At 40.7% G+C, this 11,906-nt stretch overlaps 1 protein-coding gene across 1 annotated transcript; it reads left to right on the plus strand.

Annotated features, from left to right (window-relative positions):
* Nucleotides 1-326: 326 nt before the first annotated feature.
* Nucleotides 327-7,071, plus strand: MRPS10 (mitochondrial ribosomal protein S10). The gene is made up of 7 exons (XM_074863626.1): nt 327-388; nt 3,251-3,309; nt 3,415-3,487; nt 4,683-4,822; nt 5,296-5,404; nt 6,510-6,599; nt 6,873-7,071. The coding sequence occupies exons 1-7, from the start codon at nt 353-355 to the stop codon at nt 6,957-6,959; spliced, it is 594 nt and encodes a 197-aa protein (XP_074719727.1). The 5' UTR covers nt 327-352; the 3' UTR covers nt 6,960-7,071.
* The last annotated feature ends 4,835 nt before the right edge of the window (nt 7,072-11,906 follow it).

The raw sequence follows: 11,906 nt of genomic DNA on the forward strand, positions 1-11,906 counted from the left end.
ACGGGACGGAGAGGCGTGTGTGAGGGGAAAGGGGGGCAACCGTTGTCGGCAAACGGTCTGGGCATCCTTCGCTGAGACAACGCTCGGGGGAGGCGGGGACGGGGGTGGGAGACGAGTTGGGAGCTCGTATACGAGCCATACGAGCTCCCAACTCCTCTCCCACCCCCGATCGCGGCCCTACCCGACCGTTCCGCAGTGCCCCCGCCTCACCGCGGGTGCTCGCTCCGCCATGGCGGCGAGGGCGCTCTTCGGTCGCCTGAGTCTTCGGGGGGGGGGTGGGCGGGTGGCGGATGAGGCCGCTCTTCTCCTTCCGGGCCGAGCGCTATGGTCGGCGGATTGGGGCGGAGACAAAATGGCGGCCGGGTGGCTGTGGCGGCGGCTGTGTCAGGTGGGGTGTGTGGCGGGAGAGGGGATGGGTACGCCCCGTTCTCCTCCTCCTCCTCTTTCGTTCCTTCGGCGTCTTCACGCCTGAGGGGAGAAGGAAAAGGCAGCTAGAGCAGCGCTCGCCGCGCGGGCTCGGCCGCACGCCTGAGGGCCGATGCTCGGCGCTGTGTAAACCCCGGCATCGCGTCCCCGGTGCGAGCTATATTGGAGCCGGCCCGCCCTCCTCGGTGGGCTCCCGCGGGCGAGGGAGATCGCAGGTGGCTTCTTTCTGGCTTCGGGGAGGGTTGGGGTTTAGCAGCTGTGTCTCTGCCCGTCGACATCGGCGTAGCGGGCCCTCAAAACTCTCCTGCGGTCCTGTTTTTGTGGCGGTAACTCTGGGTGTAGGGGATGACAGATAAATGGTTTGGATTTGGTGGTCGTGCCCCAAGCCTGTTTCAAATCTTGAAATTATAACGTAAACAAATAGCAAAACTTTTACACTACCGATGTTTTCTGCTGGTTTTGAATTATAAAGAGTGATTGCTTTCTCTCAAGTTGAGAAAATTCGATGTTGGGGGTTTCCTATTCATTTTCTGAAGCCCTAAACGGTTCTTCTGTGTATGTGCTGTGTTCTGAACTTGCTTACATTTCAGGTATCCATCTCCTGAGTACTTCGGAGTCTCTCATCCAAACAAAATGAAGGCTATTTTGCATTAGAAAAGGGATAATTTTGTTTTGTGCAAGGCCTTGGTTTACACAGGAAATTGAATTCTGTTGTGTTGCAGTCTGAGTGTCTTTTTCTACCTTCTATGCTGGCCGGAGTGCATCAAGTACATTTAAATCAGAGAACGAAGGAAGCTGTTAAAGTATACTTTACTGCCGGCTGAATGCCATCTTTACTACCTGGGGTACTCAGCATATCATTTTGTCTGAATTTGCACAGAGCACCTTTTATTTTACGAAAAATTAGTGACAAAAGGAGACAACACGTGGTGGGAATAATGTGCACAAGCATAGAATATTGTAAAGGCTGCAGAGCTTAGTATGTGGGATAGAACTCTACTGTTGCATGATGTTTTGTTTTATTCATCTTTACTACATGAAGACTGAAATTTCTTTATCCAAAACCACATAACAATATGCTGTGGTCATACATATATTTGCATACAAGTAATAAATCTGTATTACAAGGTCAAGCAGTTAGAAGTAAAATAATGCATAGCAGAGGCTGCATACGCACAAAAAACCCCAAACCAGATACAGCTTGTAGTTACAATTCTAGTCTTATATTTGTCATCTGGGGTCAGATTCTTTGCCATATGCTTGCACGCACGGTTTAAGCCCTGCACTGAATACAGTCTTTTACACTCATGGGCCTGTATACTCCCTGATGCGATGTCAGGTGGTGGTGTTAGTGTGCTTCATATTGGCGTTGAATGAAAGGGAGGCAGTATTCTGACTTCAGAGATAGAGAACTGAGGTGCAAAGAAAAAGATAATTTTATCAGATGCATTTTTCTCATTTTTGGTATTAAGGCTCAGGTAGTTCCGAGCATGAACTTTGAAACATTCTGAATGGTCATCAACTGTAGTAGAAAATATTCGGTGCTCTTAAAGTTGCTTATTGTGTCATGCACTTAATGTAACACTGCTGCTCCTCCTTGAACACCTGGATTTGAAAGGCTTGCCTAAGGGGAGACGTTCAGCTGTGCTCTCCAAACAACAGTCAGTTTTGTAAACCAGAAACTCTCCTGCCTCTTCCTGCAGTCATCTTCCTTACTGGATGCAAAAGTTGTAGGGTAAATAGCGAATGAGGCAGAATTACTTCAGAAAACAGCTTCATTCACTGCTGATCTGTAACTAATATGTAATGCATACTGGAGAAGGTTAGGAACCTGAGAGCATCATATGGTTAGTTGTGCATATTTAGCAACTAAATTAAGATTACCTGGAAAAGTGTAAATTCTGGCAGTTTTCTGATGTTTTGATTATACAGTCACCTACATAACTGGTGTGTGGGGTATCTGTCTTCTCTCTTAAAGCTATGACTCCAGCACCTGTTAAATAAGAGCATTCAGCTGCAGCCCTGAGCTCCTCTTAAGCGAGAGTTCTGGCTTCTTTTTTTTTTTTTTCTCTCCTCAAGTAGTCTATAACTTTGCCAAATTGAGAATTAGTGAAAGGAAGGTAGAAGCCACATAATGTTCAGAAGGGAGTGTTATTCAAATATGAAAGACAGTAATGCTACACCTTAATTAAGAGTTGTATTCCCTTTTTAACACAGGAAAACCATTTTATGTTTTAAATAAAGTCCATTTACTTGTTAGAAGTATTTATATTTAAACGTTCTCTTCAAAAGAACAAGTATTCAAAATCATAAGGAACTTGTTGCTGAAAAAATGGAAAATTTTCAGTCAAATTCAGAAGTTGAAATTTTGCATTTATAGGATACTGTTTTCAATTGCTTTTACAACAGCAAGTCCTACTTAGGCTTGTCAGTTGACAAAACTGATATATATTGTACTGTGAAAGTAAAACTAAAAGAGAAAATATTATATAGGGAAATGGTATCTGACACCAAACAAAATACATATTTCTGCTAAAAAATGCTTTGTGGTTGCTATTCAGGTGCCTTATTAATAACAAGTGCATACTGTTACATTGTTGCCTTAATGTGGTTCTCTTTTTAGGTGCAGTTGTATACTAAAATACATTTCTATGCTTCTGTTTTTCTCGGTTTTCCAATAGAACAAACTTTGTAGTTTGGCAGATCAATGCCTAGGAGTGTGTTATGTTCTGGTGTGCAAAAAAGTAACCTTTAATAAACCTGTATTAACTGGCTACTTTCCAGTTTGGGGAAAAACAACCCATAACCTATTTGTTTTATACAGGGATCAGCTTTTTCTGTCAATTATGCAAGCAGAATTCTGCAAAAGCAGTGGTTTTTTCCGTAAGTATAAAAGGCCCTCCTTCTTTCCACTTCTCCTCCACACTCCCTAAAAAAAATCCAACTTTAACAACTTCTTTTATGCTTTCTCCATTACCACATTTCTAGAACCACTGACTTGATGGGAGCACGGCTGACTGGATCCCATGTTGATACACAGGAGCCTAAGACTAATCCTTTGGTAAGTGTTATTAGAATGGTAGTTTATATATTGTCTTAGTAATAAAGAGGGTGTACAGAAAATCTTGAATTCCTTTGTTGCAGCTTTTTTAAGTTCTGTCTTAATGATGTCAAATTTGCCATAGAGAAAGAAAGAATTTAGATTATTGGTATTTAAGGGGTTTTTTTCAGCAAATTTCTATCACCCATAGTTGCCTCTTAATTGTTTTCTTCCTTCTCTATGCAACTGTGACTCCATGAAATACCATCTTTTTGGCTACACTCAGTTCAGTGCCTGCACCAGCTTAACCAGCCAAAGGCCTTTGTCTCTGGTTTGAAAGCTGGGAGCCCAGGGCTGATGAGGTGGGGAGTTCATGAAGGCATGTGGTGGGTATCTTGCTTTTAGATTCTGAATGCCTTCATTTTGACTAGGACTGCAGGAGCATGTGAGGAACACATGCTCAATCTGTACAATACATGCAAGCAAGCCAAAATCTTACGGTCAGTATTAGATCTACAGTGCAGACACAGCCTTCCTGCCCTGTCTGGTGCATGCTGGACTTACTGTGCTAAACTGCCCAGAGTAAACCTGTGCTTCCTGGACACATCAGGGCTTTTCAGATGATCAGTGAGCCCAGGTCATCAGAAATTGAAGCTTGAACTGGAAGTCACAAAGTTGTAAATGAAAGCTGTAAACTTGTACCTGGTCAAACGTAAAGGACAGTATGCTTGGGACGCCTGCTCTGTTTAAAGTAGCCTTATAACTGACATAGTAAAGAGAGAATTCTGGTTACTGTCCATAATGTTCTGGTTACTGTCCATATCCAAGTGAAGTCTGAGAATTTCATGTATTCTCACACTGCTATTTAAAATACAAATATTGCTGCTCCAGACTTGCTTTGACAATGCGCTTCATTCTTGCCTTTGCTGTTGTTCTCCTTATATTTATCCAGCATTCACTTTCCTTTTCCTATCAAGAAGTTTTACCTAAATCTTCAGAAGTTAGGTATCTCTTCACACTTTTGCCTTCCCTGATAAGTGAGAACTGTCAATCAAAGTAATACTGTCAGCCTCGTGCAGATAAACTAAAATAAGCAGCTAACAGTGTGTGGGTTTTTCCTCTCTTACAAATGGGGTGCACAGGCTAAGAAAATATGCAGTGCATGCATTAAGGAGAACATGGAGTGGTAACGCTTGATCTTTCTTTAAAAATGCAGGTATCTATTTCAGATGAGCCAGAAACACTGTACAAGAGGTTGTCTCTTCTAGTTAAAGGCCACGATAAAGCTGTGTTGGACAGCTATGAATATTTCGCAGTGCTTGCAGCTGAAGAACTTGGCATCTCTGTTGAAAAAGTGTAAGTAACTGATCTGTAGAGTGATGTGGTGTCAGATACTTCTTATGTCATCTACTGTAATTCAGGTTCTGGGCTTAGAAGTATTTTCTCTTTTTCGGAAGAAACAGGTGTAATCTGGCATTTTTTCTCAGATTATAAATCTAACACTTCTTAGATGGCAGCACAGTGATGAGAAAGCAGCAGCAGTTCTACACTCAGCGCTGCCATAGCAGAAGTGCATTTGAACTACACGAAGGAAATCGACAATCTCTAAGTACACTTGTCAATGCTCTAGCTTCCCTGAACTAATGCTCAGTAATACCTGAGTATGAACCATGCCCGTGTGGGTTAATAATAAACTGTACCAGTGTTTAATACTTCCTTGTAGATCTTCTAAATGTCAAATAAGAATGGGGATTTCGGCATACTCTTTCAGATAATTTGTATTACCATGCTTTATATAAAACGAAATTTTCTTTTTGTGCTTTGTTCAGATATAAACCTCCAAAGACAATAGAACGATTGACACTTTTAAAATCTGTACACATTTACAAGAAGCACAGAGTTCAGTATGAAATGAGAACACATTACGTGTGTTTGGAGGTAAGAAAGATATAAAAAGAAAAGGTATGATCTAGCTGCACAATTCAGAGACGTTAGTCGATGTTAGTTCAGGAGTGAACACAAACTTCCTGTTTACTTGGATTGGGAAGGAGAGTGCAGAGAATCACAGAAAACAGCTGAGCTAGGTACATCAAATGTGCCACAAGTTATTCTGAATGTACAGCATACATCATTTTTGAATTAGAAGGCTGGTTTTGACCATCACCTTAACAGCTGAAAGAGGGATTAAGGTAGAATTGAGGGCTATCTTTATATATTTTATGCTCTTGGTTTCCAAGAATCAGTGGGATAGAAGCTTTTTCAGGAAGGGAGGGCGATGCAGCTAAGTCATTCTCATTACCAGTCACTAAGGGTTCTGTTCTTTGTGAGCTTGTCTGACGTTTTTGAACACACGTACTTTTGCCCTATGTAACATCATGTGGCAAACTAAAACTGCGTGGGGGAAATACAAGAAAGGAAGTGTATACAGACCACTAGCTCTTGGCTGATGACACAGACTTCTGTATGGTTTAGAATGCAGCTGTGGTTAACTTTCTTAGAAGAAAGGTTTACTGCCAGCATTTTGTGTCTCCTGGGTGTCTTACTGTATATTTGCACAGTGCTTAGCAAAATGGGACTTTGCTTTAAGTCCCCAGATATCAGTGCAGTACAAATGGCTGCCCACAGACCATAAGCACTGTTTTTGCCATCCAGGAGAAGGTAGAAAACCAAAATTCAATGGAATTTTGGAGTTGCAGGATTTATAACAAGGTTGAACTTGGAGAGTGTATAAAAGCTGTTAATTCTTGTATTACCTGTAATTAATTTCATCTGATACCTGCAGTGTTAAGATCCACCACTTCCATCATAATTCATGCATGTGATCACAGGCAGTATGTGCAGTTCTGTGGAGTGAAATACTTTATACTTGCATGAGAGTTGCGTACAGCTTAGCTGTCTGTTCAGTGTTATGGAAGCTGCCTTCCTCTAGAATGTTTGGTCCCACAGCAAGAGCTAGAGAAGCTAGGGCAAATTCATTTTTTTTGTATTCTGTTTGAAGTATTATTAATAGTAGTTCATTAAAATAACATTATTTCTGTTTTAGTTAAAATACCTAACAAGCAGTACTGCTGCAGTTTACTTGGAGTATGTTCAACGAAACTTACCTGAAGGGGTTGCCATGGAAGTTAAAAAGGTAAGTTTCCATCTCATGTTATTAACTGTCATGAGACTAAATCCTGATGCAAGTACCAATAACTACAAAAGTCTTTAGAAGAAAGTCAGCAGAGGAGGTGTGTGTAGTTTGGAAGGAATGGTTTCTAACGTACTAAACGGTAAAGAGGCTGTATTGCTTGAAAACGCCACTAGGTGGCATTTTTAATCTGATAAATATCTCAGACTAAAGAAAGCGAGGTAGTTAGGTGCTAACTAGTTGGTATAATAAATGGTTGCTTTGCTTTCCTTTTAGACTAAGATAGAGAAGATACCTGAACACATTCGAGAACCGGTTTGGGATACACTACCTCAAGTAGAAGAAACTGAAGTCAAGTCATGAGCTCACCAGGTACTTGGCTCCATTAATGCTGAAATTGGTTGCTCCTATCAACCTAATTTACTGAGACTGTCTACTGTTAAATAAAAGTTCTCTTATAAAGTAATTCTATAAACTCTTGTTTCATTGAGTTATTCTTGATCATAACTCCAGTACATGCAGACTGAAGAGCTATAAATTGAAGAAGTTTGACTGTGTGATCAAGAACTATGGTCATCTATAATATGTTTGTAGAAAAGTTAAGTTTATATTTATTTATATACATATATATAAAAATATATATAAAAAATTATTAATCTCCTTTTGATACTAAATGGCTTCTGAATTCTGAAAGACTTGCAAAATCTACTTCACATCTGTGTCATGGTTAATGTTATGGATGCCAGATTGTTACATGTTTTTTGCTATAGCTCCTTTGATGTAACTGAATGCCAGGTGTACATACAGCTTGCATATTAACTTGTAATAAGTCAAAACCCACAATCTTAGGGGACACTGAGGCATATTGAGACTTTTCTAGGCTCTTACAGTTCCAGCAGCCTCATTTTGAGTCTTAGTAACTGCCTGCTAACAGAAGAACACAGTGATCACGGTACAAATCTGAGACTTCCACAGGCTTACATCTCTAAATGAAGTGCTTGTAGAACCATATTGCAAAGCAGATGCATACTAGAAAGTGCCATTGTGGATAGGACGAATAGGTCATTAAGTGGTTTAGTTCACTATAGGGAAAGGCATGGCCTTTTTCTCAACTGGCTGGGTTGGTTTTGTGTAAACCTGGTCTAGCTGGACACTGCTTACACTTAAGAGGAGAAAAACAGTACAGATAGCAAAAGAGTGCTCAACTGCTTTGAAGATCAGTTCACCGTGAATCAAAGGAGATAATACCAGGTGCAAAGCTATCATCAACTTTGCCTTCAGACTGCGTTAAGCACTTCTACCTTTACTAGGTTAGCAGGAGGGACACAGCTGCAGGAATCTGCTTCAGTATTAAGGGAGTGGCTTTGATTTGAGTGCTATTAAAAGAGTTTACAGAAGGAATAGCCAACTGGGTCACAGGACAAGACAACCAGAGAGGCTGGATCATACTTACCAAGAGCACTCAAAGGTTTATACAATCACAAAAGAAGGAAAAGTCTGGTGTTACTATCAGACAGTATCGGATAATCTCAATGGGAAATAGCTGAAAGACAAGAAAGCAAGCTTCTGCTTGAAGATTGTCTGCGTTTTCTGGCTGTAGAGAGGCCCAAAGCTGTTTTAGGAGAGGTATTTCAAGACAGTCATTCGTGATAGTAAGGAAGCTGCCTGTGCATCTTCTACAATATGTCTGAAAAAAACCCAGGAAGTTAATCAAAGCCTTTATGGGAAGATACACGGCCTGGTTCTCCCTTCCAGGTGTTTGCTTTCCTCAATTTCAAGCTATTCTTCCTTTCTTTCATTCCTAGTATTCAGTCATAATAGCATTTCTTAAAGTCATGCCAGACACTGACGTGAAGGAAGAAATTGAGCTGACCTGGTTAAATCTGGTGCTTCAGAGGAACAGCTGCTTTCAAGTCTGTATTATATTTTCTTCAAATTTGCCATGCTTTAGTTTTGCATAAGCCGCCTGCCAAGTTCAAGCTGTATATAGTATAGAAATGTGACTGTGCTCAATACTAAGTCTTTCTGCATTTTGGTTTGATGCATGGTGAGATTAAGAGGTGGTATTTCATTGGCTTTGGTATTCTACTCTCAGCTTGCAGGTTTTGGCTAAATGGCTTTTCAGTCGGCTCAGAGTTTTAATTATCAGACCTAAATAGGAACCAAATAACTCTGGAGACAGCTGCAGGAGGTATTAACCCGTGTAAGCAACCCTCTGGCAGAAGGAATACTTGATCTTGGGAAAGGTATATTATTAGAGAATTTCTTGCTTCCAGCCTCACTGTGTTGGGGAAAGCCAGTGTACATTTAAAGTGACCTCTGGACCTTAATGGTGTTGACAGAGCCATAGCTAACAGCCATCACAGATCATCTCCACCCCGAAAAAGCAGAATGACCTGTGCAGATTCTGACTGTTACAGACCAGTATTTACTAGCACTGCTACCTACTAACCTCAGTAGGCCACACTTCTTGTCCATATTTTTCTCCTGTATGAAACTTCCTCCCTTTTAAGACTGTGATCTGTTTCCTCTACCTTCCCCTTCATGTTTAGGGGTTTCCTAAGGCCTAACAATGTCTTTCTCTCTAGCCGTGCATTTGCATAACGCTGTAACTGTGCCATACACTGATCATCTTCTTCTATCCCCTAATGTGGCTTCTGACTTTCGCAGCATATTGCTGGTCCTCACTTATAAAACTTCAGATAAGCTATTTTCATTCTTTATTTCTTCTCCCATTCTTTTACCACGTTTCTCCAGTTTTGCTTTCTGCCACCTTTCTTAGCAAGTGCCAACAGCAACACTCCAGTCATTGCTTTAGGTCTTGTCTCAAGTCATCTTTCTACCTACTGACCATCTCATCTCATTTTCAGACAGAAAATTTTTAGTTAAATTTTAGAGGAAGTTAATAAAAATGCCATGCTCATGTTTCATACAATTTATAAACATCAGTATTTGAGCATGCTGCATTGTGTTCTTATGAGTAAAACAGCCAAAGCTTAAATGATACCCGTCTGAAGTGCCCGCTTTCGCATTCATACAGCAAAATAGCCAGAATCACCAATTTCATGCCCTGAAATAAAGGCAACATATGCCATGCAGGGTGTTCTGTGCAGCACAGCAAAGCATTCCTACCTTCCTAGAATCCAGTTTGAATCTGAGAGTCAAACCACTGTCAGTATCACTATATGTGTAAACTAGCACTTCCCTCTTAAGGAGGGAGGGAGAGGTTTTCAGGCATGGAACTGAACTAAATCTGTAGGATCAGTTCAGTATCACTGCCTTTTTTATGAAGGAAAGCTGGTTGAAAAGACTTGACAGCACGCAGTAGCAAAGCTTGACTTTCAAAATCCAGTAGCCTGCAGTCTCACCCTGTAATCAGGACACAGATTCTCAATACTGCTGCTCTCGCCCCTGGCTGATACTTCATTAGTCCCATCTAGCAAACAAGCTTAACCCAAGCCAGTCATTCAGAGGAGATTTTAAAATGTTTGGTTAAGCTAATGCTCTGTCTTTCTAAATGGAGTTTTACTATATATGAACTTAGGCAACAATAAACCTTCAATCTAATTACCTTTGCTTTCCCTCCCACCAGTTCAGGTTTCCTGGTAATCTGTGGGTGGCATTCAAGGACAGACACCTCTAGTCTGAAATCCAGCCAGGTTCCTTCCACCCCTTTGCACGCAGCTGTGTTCAGTTCTAGCCTGCTGGTACACTCTCACTGAGCACTTTAGAACGTCTGCAATAGAAAAGAACAGAACGTACTCAAGAACACAGGCAGACCAATGAGCAAATCTTTGGTAAAGTTTTCCCTTCTTTAAAGGCTAAGGCAGACAACCCAAACTACTTGCATTAACAGAAAGAAAATGGTGCTTTTCCGAGTATGGTTCCTCACTGTTAGAAGACTGCTTTATGACCATCTTCAGGCTTGTACGGGTAGATGTCTAACATTATCTGGCAGTATGAGAAAATACTTTCTTGAGGGTCATAGAAAATAGATGCCATGTAAAGCTGTTACAGAAACCCAGAGTGGTAGCAAATACTAAGAAAAGTATCTTGAAAGCAGTTGCCAGATATGACAGTGAATCTTCTTTATTTCACCAGTGGTTAGACTGTCTTAATCTAAATAGGAGCTGTGCTCAATATAGGCAGTGAAGATAAGACAAGTTTTTGAGTCCATTCAATCTTTAAAATCCTTGGTCACTGCCAGTAAGCCGGAGGTGGGTTTCCTTCCACAAATACTTTGTGACTAACAGCTGCCAGCCTACTTTAGGTGTCAAAAAATATACAGACCAATATATTATGTAAATAATATAGAACAGCTGTTTATAAAATTTTCAGGTTTGTAGAAAAATCTAAAACTAAAACCAGAGCATTCACTTATGTTACTTTTCTTTGAGCCATTTAACCAGTTAAAAATTGTCAGGAAGGGTCTGCTCAGAGGCCAGTGTGGAAGAATCCTATTACTTCTGGATTAAAGGTATTTTAAAAACAGTCTAAATCACCCTGCATTTCCAAGATACCCAGGGTTCATTTGCCGTATGACTATCTTTCAGTACAAAACCAATTAATGAACAGTAACTTCCACATCATTTAGTAAGGTATTTAAAGATGCAGTCCGAATTTATTCTCAGCATTTCATTGAAGTGCTCTAGAGCATGTATTTCCCTTTCTTATACATGCCAGGGGTCACCACTCAGGCCTGGATTGTTACTACAGTCTACAGTCTACAGTCGGTCTTAATCATACCACTACCACAACTTCATTGTTACGTTAGCTTGAATATGACTATACAGCAAGCTTCTTGCTTTAGAAGCCTTTCCTGCCAGTCTCTGTGTTTCATGTGCCAGGAAATTAATTACTATCTATCTGTTATTCCAGGGAGCACTGAAAATACAGCAAGTCCAAGGGAAAGTCCTTTACCCAGGAAATTGTGACTTGAGAAGGTTTTGTTCTTTTTGTAATACAAAACTGCTTCAAGTCTGCTATTGTCTTAGATCAAACTGCACTAAAACAGGCAGAGTCTACTATTTGTCCTTTCAAATTAGAAATTTGGGAATAGAACCTCACATGCCGATCATGGCTTTTCCTAGCAAGCACCATTAAGAAAGGCCACCCTTTCCTCTAGTTTCCATGTTTTTGCAGCTGCAAAATAGCACAACTGGCTTTTAAAAACATCTTTCCTATCATAAAAGTTGGGGAGATTTCTTGCTCCCATTTAAACATTTCATCCTCAGGTTTCCCTATGACTAGTTTGCTGTTGTCTTCTCAAGTTCAGGGGTTTTTTTCCACAAAAAAAACGGTATTCATCCT

The sequence above is a fragment of the Strix uralensis genome, chromosome 3, assembly GCF_047716275.1.
Source record: "Strix uralensis isolate ZFMK-TIS-50842 chromosome 3, bStrUra1, whole genome shotgun sequence".
NCBI classification, from domain to species: domain Eukaryota; kingdom Metazoa; phylum Chordata; class Aves; order Strigiformes; family Strigidae; genus Strix; species Strix uralensis.